This window comes from Phascolarctos cinereus, unplaced genomic scaffold, assembly GCF_003287225.1.
Source record: "Phascolarctos cinereus isolate Bilbo 61053 unplaced genomic scaffold, phaCin_HiC Scaffold_726;HRSCAF=1367, whole genome shotgun sequence".
NCBI classification, from domain to species: Eukaryota; Metazoa; Chordata; class Mammalia; order Diprotodontia; family Phascolarctidae; genus Phascolarctos; species Phascolarctos cinereus.
In genome coordinates this window covers 209,348,922-209,367,992 of record NW_027556098.1, presented here as the reverse complement: position 1 = coordinate 209,367,992, position 19,071 = coordinate 209,348,922, and the positions used below count along the sequence as shown (strand labels likewise).

The following is a 19,071-nucleotide window of genomic DNA, read 5'->3' as shown; positions in this document are numbered from 1 at the left end:
TTCCTTATTGCCACTTCAAACCTATTGCAAAGATCAGAATTCTGTTTTTTCTCTCTCATGAAGATGCATAAGAACAAAACACTTCAATGAATGTGGATTTAGAAGGCCTTATTTGTCTATACTACAAGGTATCAAGAATTTGCAAACAAAATTTACTGGGCCCTAATTTTTAATGTTGCTCAACCTATATAAAAAGAAGACATACAAAAGAAAATACCAAAATGAAAAGCAATTATAGGGATGAGGACTGGCCCTGTGATTTCATTGGTATAAGTAACTCACAGGTGAAGAAACTTCCTCTACCGATGCAGGTTAGCACTTTCTCTGCACTTTGTGCAGGTGGATGGAGCAAGGTCTCATAGCTAGTATGTGTTAGACACAGGACTTGAATCCAGTTCATTCCTCGATTCATTATGCCATACTGACTATAAAATACACACTCAAAATTATAATTACTCTACAGGTTTTCCATATACAGAGACTTAAAAATAATTGTATATGTTAATACAAAACACCACTACTGTGTTAATACATTAATGTACTTGTGTTTGTCATGTAATGTAAATGTGCAGAAAAAATTTAATTTCTTCTTTCTCCATATATACAGCAAGACCTTTTTTCTTCACTAATTAAAATTTTTTAAAATGTAACTTCAGACAGTTAAGGGACAGGATGATTAGAGTGTGATTTATTATGGAACAACACAATTTTTATATCCTTCAGATCAACAAATATTTATCGTATAATCATAATACGTTTGGCATTACACAGAAGATACCATATAACACATTTGTGACCTGTAGGAGGCCAAAGTAAGAGTCAACACAACAAGATCCAGTTGTTTGGGGTTTTTTTTTTTACTATACTTTTATAAAAGTATGATTTTAGTATGCATAAATGTCAGTAAATTTCTTGAAAGGTTATTGTCATAATACTTAGGAAAGTGTATAAAGCCAATTACTTGAAGATGACATGAAGTAAAGCATACTGAAATATCTTAAAATGAGCTCAGCACAAAAATTATATTTTCTGAAAATTTTACTCATTTTTTAGATTTCTGACAACAGAATTTAAATGATGACAATGAGTCCTTTTAAAATGTTTTGTTCATCTCTTCTACAGTAAATGAATCTGACATGTACAATCTTTGTCCTTTTAGTCCCCCACTTCTCTACCATGATGGAGAAGGTAAGTTTCATTATCTGTCTTCCTGGACTTTCATTTATTTTTTCCCCAGTTATTCTGAGTCCAGTTTCCTTTTAGTGATCTTTTCATTTATATTATTATAATCATTGTGTACACAAGTCTCTTGATTCCATTTGTTTACATCAATTCATGTGGCTATTCCTATATTTCTCTGAATTCCTCAGGTTCATTATGAATGAACAGAATACTTAATATTTATATTTAGCAGTATTACATTACATTCATATACCACAGTATTTTTAGTCATTGTCTGATCTATGGACAACCACTTTCCAATTCTGTGTTAACATAAAGTGTTGCAGTGAATATTTTGGTATATACTAGATTTTTGTTTTTCTTTGATTTCCTTGGAGTATCATGTATTAAACAAGGTGGTAGAAGGCCTTAAATGCAAGTATATATTTTATTCTGCAGGGAAAGGTGTGCCATTAGTCTTTAAGTAGTGGGGTGATGTGATCAGAGTTGCCCAGTTAGAGAGTTACTTTACCAACTGTATGAAAAATGAGTTGGAGAAGAAAGAAGCTAGAGGGAAAAAAACCAGTTAGGAAGCCATTAAAATAGCTCAGACAAGAGATAATATAAGCCTAAGTTATTGGGGGTGGGGTGGCAGTAGAAGTGGAGAGGAGGGAACAGATGAAACATATGGCAGAGATAGGAATGATAGTCTTTGGCAAATGATTGAATATAGGAATTGAAGAAATAGTGAAATATGATTCCAAGGTTTTGAGGCTGGATGTCTAGAAGAACGATGTCATCAACAGATAAAGGGAAGCTGGAAAGGAGGGCAAGTTTAGGAGGAAAGATGATGAGTTAAATTTTGGAAATTCTGAGTCTGAGATGTTGGCTGCTTCATCAAAATATTGAAATCTGTGTTCATAGGCATTACTAAATAAAGCAGAGAATATAGAATTCTTACATTTTTCACTACTTTTTGGGGTACAATATAATTATTAAAAATTTATATAAGGTTCAGAAACTAATATTTTTCAAGATATCAAAATGTGGTTTTATAGGGAAAAAGTAAGCAAAATTTGGATAAAAATAATTTTGTAGATAATACAAAAGATAGCCAAATGAATTTAGAAAGATATGCTATAGTTCATCATGTTGATATACATTATATTCCTTGGAAGAAATGAAGCCATCTCCATCGTGGTCATTTTTCTTAAAAATATCTTCTAACACAGAATCATGATATGACTGGTCACGTGGTTTATCATCTTTCTCAAATTCCTTTTTCAAGTAATAATTGATCTACGTTGAAAAAAAAAGAACACTTGCTGAAACAAACATCTTACAAAGCACTTTGGAGAATTTAATGAGGAATGTAAACATTATGATGCCCCAAACCACACTGCTATGGAGGACAGTTTCTATGTGAAGCATCACAAAAGGATAGACTAAGGTTATCAACTTTAAATGAATTTTTTTTGGGGAAAATCTTCCAAACCTCTTCAAATTAGTGTTACTTAAGTGTGAAGAACTTTTCAAAGATGTTGAATTTTATGACATGTATTTCATAGTATATATTATATATTTTTCTTAAATTTCTATGTTGGAACTGCATTGTAAACAAATCAGACACAATCTCATTATGCACATTTATATATAACTTCAACAATGAAAAATCATCTTCAAAGTGCTTTTACTTGTAAAATTCAAAACAGCATTTTAGAAAAATCTCTGCTATCAAAGCATAATGTTAGGATAATTGCAACCTTTCTTCTTCTGACACTTAAAATGCCAATCAAAATTCAATAAATAAAATACAATTTGGGCTTTGGAGTGAAATGAATTTGAATCTGCATCATATTTGTCTACTGTCAAGTGCCAAGGTAGGTTGCATTAGCAGTTTCCCTACTTGTGGATGTTTCATAAAGAGTAAATACTTTATGAAGTATTTTTTCAAATAACAGCAAGTTTCTTTTAGAATATGGAATGTCTATTGTCAGTCACTGAGAGAGTAGGAATAAAGAACTGGAGGAAACTGACAGATTATTATGAAATGTTATAGAATGAAAAGAAATTATATAAGTGGCCTTAAAAATTATAACTTATTTTGGGTGGAAGTGGAGACCAAGTTATCCACATATACTTCAAGCCATGACTAAAGAAAAGGTGGCACAGCTATTGGAAAGCAAGTGCTGAGAAGGCTGAAGGAAATGAGAGCAAGATAAATTGTAATGGCAATGTCAGAAGGCTACAGGAAAACTCTAACATAAGTTTTAGCAGCACAGGTAGTCAGTCCACCCACCTGTCCTGGGTATGGTATTCAGTGGCAAGATGAAGGTGCTATGAGGGCTACATCAGCTGTTCTCAGGCAGAAAGGAGTGGCTGGATATTAGGGCACACATGATAATGATGTGATCTCTTTTTTTTGCCTACCAAGGACTGATGGAACTCTGACTCTCTATCTCTCACACTTTGTCTCTCTTTATGAATAGTTTTATAAAGTTGCTTTGTTGTAGAAGGTATTAATAAATAAGCATTTATTAATCACACACACACACACACACACACATATATATATATACATATATATATTAAGCACTAAATATACAAAGAAGGGAAAAACATGAAGTCTGCCATTTTTTCATGTGAGACTGGGTAAAGGATGATACAGTGGAAGAAGATATCTAAGTGTTGTGAGATGAGGAGTTGAGAAGAGGGTGGGAGTGACCTTATTTTTTTAGTGAAGTGAGTTGAGTCCATCGATTGAGCACGTAGGTGTGTGGTGGGAGCGTTGAAAGAAGGTAAACGTATTGAGGAGGTATAAAAGGGTTGCTTTGCTGCAGTGGGTGTCCAAGTTGAGAGTATGTGGCATTAATTTATAGTGGACTCTGTCAACATGGTTAGGGACTTTTTTCCCAACTCTTTTCAGCAGTAGGTGGAGAGAAGATAAAATGGCAGACTGATTGGTGGGAGTCATCCAAGGTTAGGGGTTTGGCAACACATGATCAGAGATAGTACAAGGGGGCAGGAGATTGGAATGTAGAGGATATAGATTAGAATTGATTTACCAAGGTGTCTAGAAAAAGAAGGAGAATGTAGCTAGTATAAGGGTGATGGCCTTGGCAAGAACTGAGAGGGTGGAAGGTTTAGAAGTCACAGTGAAGGCAAAGAATAGGATTAGGATGATAAATGAGAGGAAAGATGGAGTGATAAGAGATTATGATCAGATAAAGGCATTTCAGAGTTCATAATCATGGAAGTAGAATGCATACGAATGATGGCAAGATCAAGGGGATAACCACCTCTGAACAGCTGAGGTGAAGTGGGGGAGTAGGTTAAGGGAAATGAGTCAATTGAGGAACTGGGAAGTTGAGTATTGAAGGAGTAGTAACATATGTGTTTAAGTCTCCTAAAATGATGTCAGCCGTTTGGGAACAGAAAGGCACTATGCACCAAGTACGGAACTCGTTTAGGAAGGAAAGAGAGTATTCTGGGTGACCTTAGAACACCAGAGAGAGTAATTTTTGGTTTGTTTGTTTTAAGGAAATAGAAGGTCAAGGGCTTAAAAAACTTATAACATTTCTTAGAAAGCAAGTAAATCCACATGCAAGAATCTCCTTTCCTGCTGGCTCATTTTAATAAATCCCCTTTTATTTTTGCTATAATAATTCACAAGAGGAAGAGAAAGATATGGGTAAGTAAAGAGGCCCTGAATTCATTAAATCAGGCTTTTCATTAAGATTAATCAATTAGGTTTACTGAATTAATTAATTCAATTACAATTAATCCTAAATCTAATAATAACAGCTAGAATTTATATAGTGCTTTAAGGTTTGCAAAATGATTTTTATATATTGTATTATAATATTATACAACTGGTCAAATGCATTTTTTCACCTATGAGGCTGTATAAATAACTGGATTTAAATGAATATTCTGAGCAGAGGCCTCAGAATATGGAATAACAACACTTGTAGCTTCCAGAGTTGTTGTGAGGATAAAATAATATATATAAAATACTGTGTAAACCTTAAATGCTATATAAATGCTGTTATTATTTTTATTAGGCCTGATTTTATAATCTACACAAATTAAAATGCACTGCATAAGTTTGCTTATTAATGCTATGACTCATTTACTAGTAGTTTTGAAATCTTATCTGTTAATTTCAGACCCTTCTTCAATATTATTTTATGCTTGGCAATGACGTCTGAGGAAACTGCAGCTAAATCAGTTACCTTTTGGGGATTTCTCTACTGTAATATATAGAAAAGGACTGTTGGGGCCTTACATGTCTGAAGCCTGTTTCTGCTCCATGGCGCAGAGATGCTAAAGCATTTTAGAGAACTGCTATATTTTATATCCCTAACAATGGAGGATTGTGATGAGTGACCAATGGCCATTGGAGTTTCTCTGTAAAGACTCCTGATAGAGAGTTGTCAGTGTTAAGCCTTTAAAATAGGACTCAGGGAAGATGGCATAGAATTATCAGAGAAGTCTGCATAGAAGTAACCATTTAAAAAAAGCAGGCAGCATGGTGGTCAGTGGTCACATGACATTCATGGCATATAGTGTGGCCACTAAGTTCTAACTTACCCCCACTCAAATAGTTGAGAGAAATGAACTCCCTTCTTGCTCTTCTGCTATTGGCCAAGGTAAGGGATTTCTGAGATATATCATGAAAGGGCTGTGGGAGAAGGGGGTCAGAGAGGGGGATGTGGCTAAAGAGATGAATCCATCACTTAGTAAAATCTGGCATTGCTGTTGAATGGAATGGAATAGGGACCACACAGGTAGGATGACCAGTGAGCAAACTACTGTAATAGCCTATGTGGCAATCTGGGGCCTGTCTTTGGGGGGGTTGCAGGAAAAATGGAGAGAAAGGAGTGGGTTAGAAGAATATTTGCAGAGGTGACTCAGCAGAGTTCAATGATTTATTTGGGTATCGGACGAGAGAAGAGGTAACATTAAAGTCTTAAATATGAGATCCTGGATAAGTGATGTTGTCAGTGACAGAAATAGTGAAATCAAAAGGAAGAACAGGTTTTGAAGTTAAGATATATTTGGTTTTGGACATATTGAGTTGAGGTTCCCATGAGATATCTATCCAGGTCTTTGAGACGCTGACATGCAAGTCTGAAGCTTAGCAGTGAGGTAAAAAATGGAGATGTAAATTTTGAATTATTTATGAAGACACAGAATTTGAATCTATTTGAGTGAATAAGATTGTGATCAGAGAGAACATACAGAGACAAGAGAGGAAAAGAGTAGGATAGCACTTTGGGAAGCATCCACGTTGAGGGGTGTGAGGAAAAGAAGAGAACAGAAACAGAGTGAAGAGTAAGATAAGGGAGTTATTAAAGGTTGATGAGAAAAGACTGCTGAGTGTCACTATTAGGGCCCAGTGGAAGTTACGTACCATAAATATATATGGGAGGAAACAAGGCAATTTTATGACTTACTCCACCAATGTTAGCATCCCTAGATTAGAAGCTAAGAAACAAGGTGGTGGTGGGATACCTGTGATGTGTTAGCAGATTTAGCAACTTCAAAACTTGAGAAAGTGAGGGGATACCCAATGACTGGGGAATGGCTGAACAAATTATGATACATTAATACAACAAAATATTACTGTGTCATAAGAAATGATGAAAAAGAAGGGTTTGGAGACACCTGGGGAGACTTGTATGAAATGGTGCAGATTTAAGTTAGCAGAACCAGAAGAACAATTTATGTAACAACAACCACCACACACTGAATTAAAAAAATAACTTTGAAGACTGAAGAACTCTGGTCGATGAAACAAATAGCCATGATTACAGAGTACTGATTATGAGCCATGCTACCCACAACCTGATAGAAGTGATGGGCTCAAAACAGACTGAGGTGTTTTTGGATGTGGCCTATGTAAGAATTTATTTTGCTTATTTGTAACAAGGGTATGGTTTTGATTTTCTTTTTTATAATGAGGGAGTGAGGGAAGGTGAGAGGAAGATAGAGATCCCTCTACTCCCCAAATAAGAGGGAGATAGAGATCTCTTTACTCCCCAAATAAGAAAAGAATAGAATGAAGACCAGAAGAAATCACAGATAAGCTGGACAGCTCTGAAAGTTACATGTTGAATTCATTACATTTAAAAAGAAAAAGCTCTACGTTAGTTAACAGTTTTATGTAAAATCCTCTCCTTGTTCTACAATGTATATGAAAATGCTCATTTAGTGTTTATTCAGAATTTAAAAAAAGAAAGTCAAGGGAATGAAGGTTTCTAGAATTATGGCTACTACTGAATCATGAAAGTGGTAGACCATGTGGTCAACATAGGACACAAGTGAAGTAAGAGCAGAGGAGAAGACCAAAGATAAGAGGAAGAGATGAAGGAGCTGGAAGTCATGATAACAGAGAAGAGCAACTCTAGAGAGAGTGGAGGATTGGGAGAGAGAGCACAATTTGAAGGCTATATGAAAGAAAGGCCAAGCTAGAGTTTAAAATGCAAAAGGGAAACCCTCTTTGGGACAAACATGTACTGAAACAATGGTTTACAAGTGAAACCCTGACATTGGGTTTTATTTGGGTTACCTCGGTTTTAGAAAGTTTCTTGTCATTGTCCACATCTATCTGTTTAAATGTTTCAATGCTTCGGGGTCCTTTGGTCACAGCATAGAGTTCAATCTCAAAAATCAGTGTTGTATCTGGTGGAATCAAGCCTTGTGCTAAGGAGATGACCAAAAAAATATTAAATATAAACACAGGTTTTGGTCAAAGATGAAGTAACAAATAACATTATGAATGATGCCTTTATATTTTTTTGAAGTGTTTCATTAGCATTTTTTATGATTTCTTAAGCATTTTCCCTCTGATTTTTATCCAAAGCATGCCATTTTAAAGCAATTTTGATTAAGGTAGAACCAATAATCACCACTCATCTTGCCCTTGTTGGCAGAATCTGTTATTTTCAAATATGGTTATGAGCATGGTAAGTAAAAGAGAACTACTGCAGAAAAAAGGTGTAAAAATATAGAACTCAAGGTAAGGCTTATAGACAGGAGGATTCAGAATTATTGACATTTCTTAGAAAATTAAATTATTATGTAATTACTTGAAAACATGGATAAAATAAACATCAGCCATGACTTTGACTCAATATAAAATGAAAAAAAAAAGAGTAGCAGAATAGAAATATCTATACATTTTATGAAGAGATTTCATTTGTGATATATGTTATAATTATAAAGACCTTGGAGGGAATGTGAATATTTAATGAAGAACCAATCTATTGACTTATAGCATCTGAGGTTTTCACTTAGATAGCAGACTTTTTTTTTGATTTGGACCAGTGATTTCATTAGTATGGGAAAGAAAGGAATTTCCTCAGTCCAATGGACAAGGGCTATACTCTAGTTACTTATACTCTATATTCTTACCTGTACAGGGTTGCAACCCACAGTTTAAGAAGTGCTAAAGGGGTCTCAAATGGAAAAAATTTAAGAAGCCTTGCAGGATGTCTGTAATTCATAGTGTTAGAGAGTTTCTTGGGGTTACTGAGTAGTTGTTAACCTGCTCAGTGTCAGACACAGCTAGTAATGTATCCGAGGCAAAACCTGAATCTGGGTCTTTCTGACTACGAGGCTAGTGAACTCCATTCACCACATCAAGTTTCTTTTAAGACACAATATATTTCAGTTAATCAATTAATACACAATATTTAAAGAAATAACTGACTTATTTCCATACACTTGTGCCAAAATATCTCTTCCTTATTGGCAATAACTGGTAATCATGTGCATAGTAGACCTTGGTTAAGTATTCTATTGTAAAAGAAAATTTTTGCTAAAAGGTTTATGGCATTTAAAGAGAAAGGAATGTCAAAGCCAGAGACAAAAACAGAAGGGGAGCAGTGAGTCAGTACAAAAGAAATCTGACTTATGCATCATGCAATTAACAGCAAACGTTAGTATTGTGTCAACATGCTTACCTGACCTATAAGCAAAGAGCTAGATAGTCAATGATGATTTCTGGAAAACTGATTTTCATGTTTCTAATTTATCCAGCTATAATCTTCTGGTCACAGGAAGAAAACTTCCTTGATAAGAGCAAAAGAAAAAAATTCAAAACTCCAATTCCAAGGCTAACATTTCTTTATGTAAAAATATATACATACATATGTGTATACACAAGCATGCCAAGTTTCTGAATAAAAATTGCAAGCGTGCAAAGTATTACCAATATGAAAGTTTTTCTTTCAACAAATATATATGGGATTATGTGCATTTGCTATATAGATGACTGACATTCAGAGATGAAGCTCATAAGGTACTGTCATGACGTGAAGCCTTTGAGAAATGCTATGTAGCATATGAACAGACCTGAAGAACCACATGCATTTCAAGACATGCAGGAATGCCCTGTAGCAGAAGACAAGGATGGTGCAGAGAAAATGCTTTTTTTTCAATTTCTTCTTAACACAGAGTTATATCTGAGATCAGGTATATATAGTGATGAATTTTATAAAAATAAGTAAACATAATTATGAACAAACTTCTTGCTTCTTAGAAATGGTTTATAAAATTTTAACACATTAAGTGTACAATGAGATGAGACAGCAAACGTTTTATCAAACTTAGAATTTAGAGCTGGAAAGTTTAATTAAAATTTTGTCTGTGGTCATCTTACATATCACAGAAACATAAAGTGTTAGAAGCAAAAGGAACCATTATGATTATCTAAGTATACTTTTAATCTTATATAGAAGGAAACTAAGGCCCAGAAGTGCTTTATCCAAGGGTCAGCATAGATAATTAATGGCAGAGCAAAGACCAAAACTGAATTCTAGTTAATTCTAATTAACAGAGGGAAATTCTGTTAATTATTTTGTTTATCCTGTATGTAGTTTGTACATATTTATGTGTTTTTAGTCTTCTCCATTAGATTATAAGCTCTGTGAGGGCAAGGATCACCTTTTGCCTTTCCCCAGAACTTAACACAGTGCCTAGCACATAGTAGGTACTTAATGCTTATTGACTGTCTCAGTGTCCTGATTTGTAGGCTATTGCTCTTTCCAGTGCAAGTTCCACAATAGTTCAATAAACCTAGTGACAAGACAGTGATCTTATATACTGCTATCTGTTTTGCAGTCAAAGTAGATGTATTCTGATATGATGACATTTATCAGTACAGCCTTTTAGCTCCTACCATAGAACATCATATGCAGTCAGCACTTAACAAATGTTGAATTAAGAATTATTATTTTTAAAAATTAATTAAAAGAAGGAAAAGTAAAAGAGAAAGTTAATAATGGTCTTTAGAGGCCATTAAAAAGTTTACTTTGAAGAAAACTACCTGTTTTTCCTCTCCATTGTGGACTAAATGAAGTAACAAGGACTCAAGTTTATCTGTTAGATTTATAAAGAGCCTTTTATTCAAAGAATACAAAGTGCTCAGGTTTTAGCAGGTGAAATCTAGGTTATTTAAGGCTTGTCCACAGATACAAAAACAGTACTGGATCACACAAAGAAATCCTACTCTTCCACTCCCTCTCTCCCAAACCAAACCCCAACTAGGACCTAGGGGAATAGGTTTCATTAGAAAATGATACCAGCCTTTATAGCTCCCAGGATCTAAAGAATGAATTAACTGAAATGCCTGGTAAAATGGAAGCATACTATGGAAGTATCTATGTCAGATTAATAAACTATAAAGTTCTCCTATGTGGCTGGGAGGAATTTTTTTTAACCTATAAAGGAAACCTGTGATATTTGAAGTCAGGGAAAAAAAAGTCCAATTCAAACCTTGGTAAGTCTTTAAAGCTCTAAGATTCTTTGTGTGTGTGTGTGTGTGTGTGTGTGTGTGTATGTATTATATATATATTATATACATATGTCTTTTTTTTTTCCCTTTCAGCATTGACCTTACCCATTTGCATGTTAGATATTACTGCATGTGAGAAGTTAGGCCTCTCAGAGTGCAACTTCTTTTGGCTCAGTAGCCCAAAAGCCTATTAGGAGACAGACAGCTACTCAGTGTAATTGGAAGGGCTAGGGTCTCTGTAGCTCCTAGTTATCTCACCTTTTCTAGGTCTACTAGAGTCCCTGAACATCTTACTGCAGTTACTCTTCCTGAAAGATAAAGTACTAAAGCTACCTCTCTACCCCTACCCCTTTGAATTCACTGTTCCTTAGATGTAACTTGGCTCTAATATCTAGCATCTTCATTCAGTTTTTGCATAATGCAACACTTAATCTGATTTTGTTTGAAGGATAAAGGATTCAAATTCCTACTATTATATCGAACATAATTACTATTTTCAAGTCTCACATGAAATGAAATAAGTGAATCTTTATGGGTCTCTGCAAAACTGAAAACTTGGTATATAAATCCTTTTTTTCCAGGGGATGCTGAACGTTCAGATGGGACCAAATAATAGACAAATACATGCAGATAAATTTGGAGTGGCAGGAGTTAGCTATGTAGATAATTAGACTCTGGGAGAAGAAATATTGACAAACTTCTCTCTAGGTGCTTTAGAGGTCAAATTTGTCTGACACAAGTTAGCTGATCTCTTGGAGTCTCTTTGAACCCTATGAATCTATAGTAATAGGATAATGATTCTCCAACTTTTTTCACTGACAGACAGAATGGACAAACAAGTGGCCAGAATGAGGCCCCAGCACGTCCTCTGATACATGTGAACCACACTATTATTCAACTGAACCACTCTGTTGGCAGCACACCACCTGTGTATGTGAGGCGCTGTGATTACTGGACTCTCACTGCTTTTTGTAGTCACACAGGGTTGTCCCAAAAGTCTTAGTGCCATTTTAAGCTTTAATAACCTCACACAGCACTAAGACTTTTGGGACACTCTGCATAATGCCAACGCCTCAAGGATGTAGCGATGGCTTCCAGTGCTCTCTCACACAGCATACTGCTTCTTTCAAATCCAGTTTGGACACATCTTCTGGAAGTCCAGAAGGAACTATGTTCCCTAAGACTCCAGGATTGAACTTCATAGCTCTCCCCAACTGGGGAGAGCTGGCATTTTGTCTACATGCATAAATTCCATTTCTCTTTTTCATCCCGTCTCTGTGGTGGATTAAGAAGTAGATGGAGACGGAAGACTTCAGCCCATTTGTTCAGCACTCTATAAAGAATTTTCTCTTGTGGTTGAGTCAGTGACTTGCTTATGACACCTCAGACGCTGACTTAAAAATGACTCTGGGAATGCTCTCCTTTATTTTTAGCTGTCCTTATTTTTAGTTTGACTTTCATCTTGAGAGAGAGCATGGTACAAAGGAAGAGTAATGGAAAGAACCAGAATATCTAAGCCTGAATCCTTATCTTATCCTTTACTAGGTGGATAAACATAACCAAGTCACAACCCTCCTGAGCCTTAGTTTCCTCATATGTAAAATGAGGATAATTAATAGCTGCACACTTCCTACTAGCATAGGGCTGCTATAGGAAAAGTATTTTGCCAGCCTTATGTGCTACAAATGTGAGATATTATTTCCATCTCCACTAAAGTCCAACTCTAGCACCTCACTGTGGAGTAGCAGTGACCCCACTTGGTTCTTGAAAGTTTTGCCAGGGAAGTGGCAAGTATCTCAAGGTCCTAGTCAAAGTGGTTCAGCAATCAATCAACAAGCATGTATTAATCACCCACTATTTGCCAGACATTGTGCTAGGCACAGAGGATTGAAATACTAAGAATGAAACAATCTCAACTTAAGTCTATTGTCTGAGGACCAGCACAGGCATTGAAAAAAAAATAAAATTAGGACTTAATTTCAGGGGGATATTAAGGATTTTAGTCCAACCAATCCCCTTCATTTTGCATGTTGGGAAACTGAGGGCCCAGAGAAGTTAAGTAAGTTTGTCCAAAGTCAAAGGGGAGCAAGTGTCAGAGCTGGAATCTGAACCCCAGGATCTCTAACTTCCTATCCAGAAGGCTGACTACCACAAAACTTTCTGAAGGTTCATAAGCTGCTCATGAAAAAATACATTTTGTATAGGAGTGGAAGTATTCATACCTGTGAAGTACTGAGGACATTAAAAATAATAAAGCACCTAGAATAAAGCATTATAGAACAGAGAAGCGACATGATTAGCTTTTCTAATGATTCATATTGAAATACAACTGAAATAGAACAGGATTATCAAGTTCAGTATTAAGTATTTTACCATAGCCTTCCTTTCCATAGGCCAGTGAAGGAGGTATTGTCACTTTTCTTTTTTCTCCAGAACACATACCCATCATAGCAATATCTAGGCCTTTTATTACTTGCCCAACACCAAGGACAAACCATTTTGGGTGGCCTTTATTTTGTGTCCGGCTACAGTTAAAAAAAAGAAGAAGAAAAAAGATAATATATTTAAGTAATGAGGAAATCAAGCCATGGAAAGTAAGAGACTAGAGATAATATGCTAGACAATTAACAGTGTCAAATATATACATCAGAACTGAGATACTATTTTAAATATTAAATAGCTCTGTAACATTAGTTAATCTACACTTAGAGGTGTGCTGGTTAATATTTGATAACCAGATCTCACAGAAAATTAAAAGCATACTCAGGACACACTTTCAAGTTTAATCTGTATTAATAACATTTTCTCCATACATCACTTTTTAAAGTCTAAACAACCAATAACAAAAAAAAAATAAATCAAGTATAACTGGTTGCACTAGCCATTTCCAAGGAATAAATACGTTCACATGAAAACTTAACAACTGGCTCTCTAAATAGCCACTCTGAGCTGGCTTCAGCACACCCCTTATGTTAGCCATTTTGTATTCCTAAGCGAGTACACAGGAGTACTGTGTATTCCTAAATAGTTTTAGCTTGTTTCCTTAGAAACAGGGTCAGAATAAGAATATAATTTGTCCAAAGGTACTAGTAACAAGGGGCTGCTTCTTTTTTATTCTCAACTTAATTTTTTTCCTAATGAAGCTGTGAAAGTTTTTCCTAGCCCCCAATTAGTTTTCTCCCTTGCCTATATTTTTATAATTGTCCTATCTTCCCCAACACCCATTTAAAATTTACATTCCCAGAGAGCAGAAGCTGTCATTGAAGTTTTTTTTTTTTTTAATATTCCCAAGGGCCTAGCTCAGTGCCTTTTTAAATATTAAGAGGTACTTAATAAATACTTGTAGGATTTAATTGGTTGAATTCATGGAATAATTGGCCTCTGAGAATTCCAGTTAGCATCTAAACAGGAAGAACATTTTTCCCCCTGTTGTCTCCTATCATCACCTTTTTTAGACTTCAAGCATGACTGGAGGAAAAAAATTATATTTTATAATATATAATTATATACAATATAATTATGATTCATAGTTATATACTATATATAATTATAAATTATATATTAACTGATATAACATTGGGACTGGGAGGTTGTATCCAAGGAAAAATTGAAATAATACCGAAGAAGACTCGTGCCGCAGCCACAGAAATTCTCCTACTGTGCGGTGTAGTGCTCCCTAGGGGCACAACTTGCAAAATGCCTCCTAAAACTCCGGAAATCTCGAGTAAGAAACGCAGGAGTAACACAGGACCTTCCTACTGTATCAGTATTCAGATCCTCCACAATCATTGGAGGGGGGAAAATGATGCATAATATGAAAAATACTCTCACACGTAGTTCAGTATCTACATATGTGTATAGTTCAATATATACAAATATATATGCTCTCTGGTATAGCTCAAATGACCTCAACGTACAAAGAGGAAAAAGAAAGCATAGACATGGTTACGTCTTGGGCCTACACCTCCACCTTTCAGTAATTTTAACAGTAATATTCAATCAAGAGAAAGAAAAAAATGAATTCAAAAGAAAAATGAGTCATCTTGCTCCACAGATACAACTTGGTCGTAATATCTAGTCACTGTATCTTCAGGTTTTGCATAAATGCAGAACTTAATCTGATTTGTTGGCGGGATGCATATCAGATTTGGTACACATTTGGACGACGGTGTCATTAGCTTGCGTTTCCTACCTGCAGTAGAATTTGGTGCCGTTTGCCAAGTAGCCATCATAATGAGCATTTAGCAGGTCCCCTTTCTTGCTTTTGGGAGAACAGTTTTCTGGAAGATGCAAAACTTCTATTTTCACTTCATCCATACTTTCCTCTAGTTTTTGTCCCTGAGTAAAGAGAGAAAAAAGGCTTAAAGCCTGCAAGAAAAGAACGCATTTAAGGGAAAAATGCATGAGTCCCAAAAGATCCACCAGACCACTTTCCTGTATTCTTCCACCCTCTCACTAGGCTCTAGACGCGTGGCATTGTTACGTCAGAGAGAGGCGCTGGAGGTGGAGCCTTGTCACACCTCCAAGGGGCGGTGCTTGTCTGGGCTGGGTGGGACTCGGGCTGTGCCGCAGAAAGCCATTCCTAACTTGGTCGGACGCTGGGTGGCCAGGCAGAGGTTTTGCTCGCTACCGTGACGTTCCCCTTTTATTTTACCGGGCGGTTTTGTATTGATTGTCCTGGAGGGTGTGAAAAACGTCAGAAACGCTGCAAGCGCTGGAAGCTTGCAAAGCAGAGATACTATTACTCAGTCCGAGAGTTTTCTAAGTGTGACTTAACCGACCGACTTCTGATTAATTTTACTTGCCCTGAAAGTGAATTTTTAAAAAATATTTTGAGATACAAATTTTCTCCCCATCTTGCCCCTCCCCCCACCCCAAGACAGACTGCATTCTGACTACCCCTTCCCTCAATCTGCTCTCCCTTCTGTCCCCGTCCCCTTCCCCCCCCCCCCCCCCCGTCTTATCCCCTTCCCAATCTACTTTCCTGTAGGGCAGGAAAAATTTCTATACCCCATTGCCTGTATATCTTATTTCGCAGTTGCATGTAAAAACAATTTCTAACATTTGTTTTTAAAACTTTTGGGTTCCAAATTCTCTCCCTCCCTCCCCAACCACCGCCACTGAGAAGGCAAGCAACTTGATACAGGTTATAAATGTGTAGTCATGCAAACACTTCCATAATAGTCACGTTGTGAAAAACTGTATTTTCCTTCATCCTATTCCACCCATTTATTCTATTCTCTCCTTTGACCCTATCCCTCCTCAAAAGTGTTTGCTTTTGATTACCCCCTTCCCCAGTCTGCCCTCCCTTCCAACATCCCCCCATGTCTTATTCCCTTCCCCTCTATTTTCCTGAAGGGTAAGATAGATTTCCATACCCAATTGAATGTGTATGTTATGCCCTCCTTAAGCCATATACAATAACAGTAGGATTCACTCATTCCCTCTCACCTTCCCCCCTTTCCCCACTGTAAAAGCTTTTTCTTGTGTTTCATGTGAGAAAATTTACCCCATTCTACCTCTCCCTTTCTCCTTCTCCTAGTATAATCCTCTCTCACCACTTAATTTTATCTTTAGATACCCCTTCATCTTCAACTCACCCTGTGCCCTCTGATGAATATATCTTTATCTATATATACATATACATATATATTGATTTATATTTATTTTCCCTCCAATTACCCTAATACTGAGAAAGGTCTCATGAGTTACAAAAACCATCTTTCCAGGTAGGAATGTAGGACAGCTAGGTGGCCAAGCAGATAGAGCACTGTCCTGCAGTCAGAAGGACCCAAATTCAAATTCGGTGATACTCACTAGCTGTGTGAGTCACTTAACCCTGAATGCCTCACCAATAAAAAAAACCATGTAGGAATGTAAACAGTTCAACTTTAATAAGTCCTTTATGATTTCTCTTTCCTGTTTACCTTTTCACTCTTCTCTTGAGTCCGGTATTTGAAAGTCAAATTTTCTATTTAGCTCTGGCCTTTTCATTAAGGATGCTTGAAAGTCCTCTATTTCAATGAATACCCATTTTCCCCTTGAAGGATTATACTCAGTCTTGCTGGGTAGTTGATTCTTGGTTGTAATCCTAGTTCCTTTGACCTCCAGAATATCATATTCCAAGCTATCCAATCTCTTAATGTAGAAGCTGCTAAATTTTGTGTTATCCTAATTGTATTTCCACAATACTTGAATTGTTTCTTTCTTGATGCTTGCAATACTTTCTCCTTGACCTGGGAACTCTGGAATTTGACTATAATATTCCTAGGAATTTGGGGTTCTCTCTGAAAGTGAAATTTTGAAAGTGCTTGGAGACCTTTGGTTGGTGAAGTAGCTGGCTACAAACATTGATTTCAAAGTTTTAAAGGAAAATAACAACTGCAGGGGAAATGATTTCAGTCTGGTTTTCCTGGTTCCAGTCTCCCTTAGGGCAGCAATAGAAAATCCTATGCCTGGGAATAGGATTGCTAAAGGTTCCAGTAATTTCTTGAGGCTTTTAAGAAAGTACCAACCCTGTTCATTGTGGGATGTGAGCAAATGCCAGAACCTCATTCCGTAATGGGCTTCCCCCCCATCATGCATTAAGCGTTTCCTTCTGAGTCCAGTAAAGAGGTGGGTGTGTTAACATATAAGAGGAGATACCTGGGTGCAGCTAAACATCTCAGCTAAGTTACCTGAGGATATTCAAACACCGGCCAAACTAAATGTCTTGTTAGGCTGCTTGGTAGGCTGCTTATTTTCTCTGGCTCCAGGATTTCTTAGTAGTGGGTTTCTCTTGAATAAAGTTACAAACCTTGAAAAGAAAGAAGCTGGACTCTCATCGCTGAGGGTGGGGAGGAATTCTTAGTTCAGTCCAAATCAACAAATATTTAATATCTTTCAGGGCTATTGCTGGGGCTTGGGAGAGACAAAGATGCAAGTCAGTCCTGGAGCTGTACAATTAGTAGAGGGGAAAGAAGATACCTACCCTCAAATGTTCACAAGTCAAAATAAAGGTGCCAGTCATGTAATGCCACGTATATAATAATATACAGTGCTGTGACCTTGGGCAAATCACTTACTCTCTCTGGATCCCAATTTCCTCACTGTTAAAACATTTGAAGGGTCTGAATTAGATTGGGAAGACAGCTGGTTGAGCTGTCAAAGGAGGACCTAAAGTCATAATCCTACATCTTGAGGATTTCTTACTACCTGTGTGACTTTGCCAAGTGGCTTAACCTTCCTTACATCTTAGTCTCCTCATCTGTAAAATGAAAGGTTTTGGATTAAATAGCTTCTGAGTTTTCCTCCTCCAGGACCCAGAGCCCCAAGTCCATTTAGGCAGCTCTAAATCTCTAATTAAATTAAATTTCTAATCCTAAAGATCCCAAGAGTAGGCAGGGAAGATACGGAACTTACAAAAAGAATAAAGAAAACATCTTCAATTTTATTCAACAGCAACAAAATCATGACTTGGTGCTTACTTGTATCATATAACATTTGTAAAGAACAAAACAAAATCCAGGCACATTCCCAGAGGCTTTTATTACCTGACAGTAAGAACATCCTTATTCCTTAATGCTTGCAACTAGCTATTTGATAGGAACACAAGAAGCATGCACCATGCTCAGGGCACTAGTATTTTTTGTTCACTTCAGGGCATCTCTCTAATTCACAAGTCAGCATTATTAATTAGGATAAGAGCATTAAAGCTTGGAAGGGACTTTGGAGGTCATCAAGTTGTTTTATAGATGAGAAAAAGAGCGGTTAAGTAACTTACCCAGGGTCACACAGTAATAAGTGTCTCATTCAAACCAAACCTGATTATAAAGAAAGCAGTTAGGATGGGAGAGAGATTCTAGTTCAGAGAGGCCGCCAGGTGGCGGAAGGTTTGAATCTTGCTTCAGACACTACTAACTGGGAACCCTGTATAAGCTATAGAACTTCTCTCCTCCACGGTTTTCTCATCCGTAAGAGGAAGGCGTTAGATTAGATGACAGCAGAGTTCCCTTCCATCTTTAAGGAAGATTAGAATTCGAATCTTGCCTCAGACACCCACTAGCTTGTGCCCTTGGGAACTTAACTATGTCTCTCAGGCTATTTCCTTACCTATGAAACAAGGAGTT

The 19,071-nt window shown here is 36.6% G+C and overlaps 1 protein-coding gene across 1 annotated transcript; it reads right to left on the bottom strand.

Annotated features, from left to right (window-relative positions):
* Nucleotides 1–673: 673 nt before the first annotated feature.
* FKBP7 (FKBP prolyl isomerase 7) lies at nucleotides 674–15,449 on the bottom strand. The gene is made up of 4 exons (XM_020991061.2): nucleotides 15,156–15,449; nucleotides 13,337–13,488; nucleotides 7,736–7,869; nucleotides 674–2,460 (listed from the first exon to the last, which is right to left on the bottom strand). The coding sequence occupies exons 1-4, from the start codon at nucleotides 15,365–15,367 to the stop codon at nucleotides 2,299–2,301; spliced, it is 660 nt and encodes a 219-aa protein (XP_020846720.1). The 5' UTR covers nucleotides 15,368–15,449; the 3' UTR covers nucleotides 674–2,298.
* Between the last annotated feature and the right edge of the window lie 3,622 nt (nucleotides 15,450–19,071).

Bases quoted from the DNA above. Each gene is read 5' to 3' on its own strand.
- FKBP7 (XM_020991061.2), bottom strand. From the start codon at position 15,367: ATGCATTTTTCCCTTAAATGCGTTCTTTTCTTGCAGGCTTTAAGCCTT. The intron at 13,489-15,155 runs GTAGGAAACGCA...TTTTAACTGTAG, and splicing joins GGCACCAAATTCTACTGCAG to CCGGACACAAAATAAAGGCC. The intron at 2,461-7,735 runs GTAACCCAAATA...TTTTCAACGTAG, and splicing joins AGAAACTTTCTAAAACCGAG to ATCAATTATTACTTGAAAAA.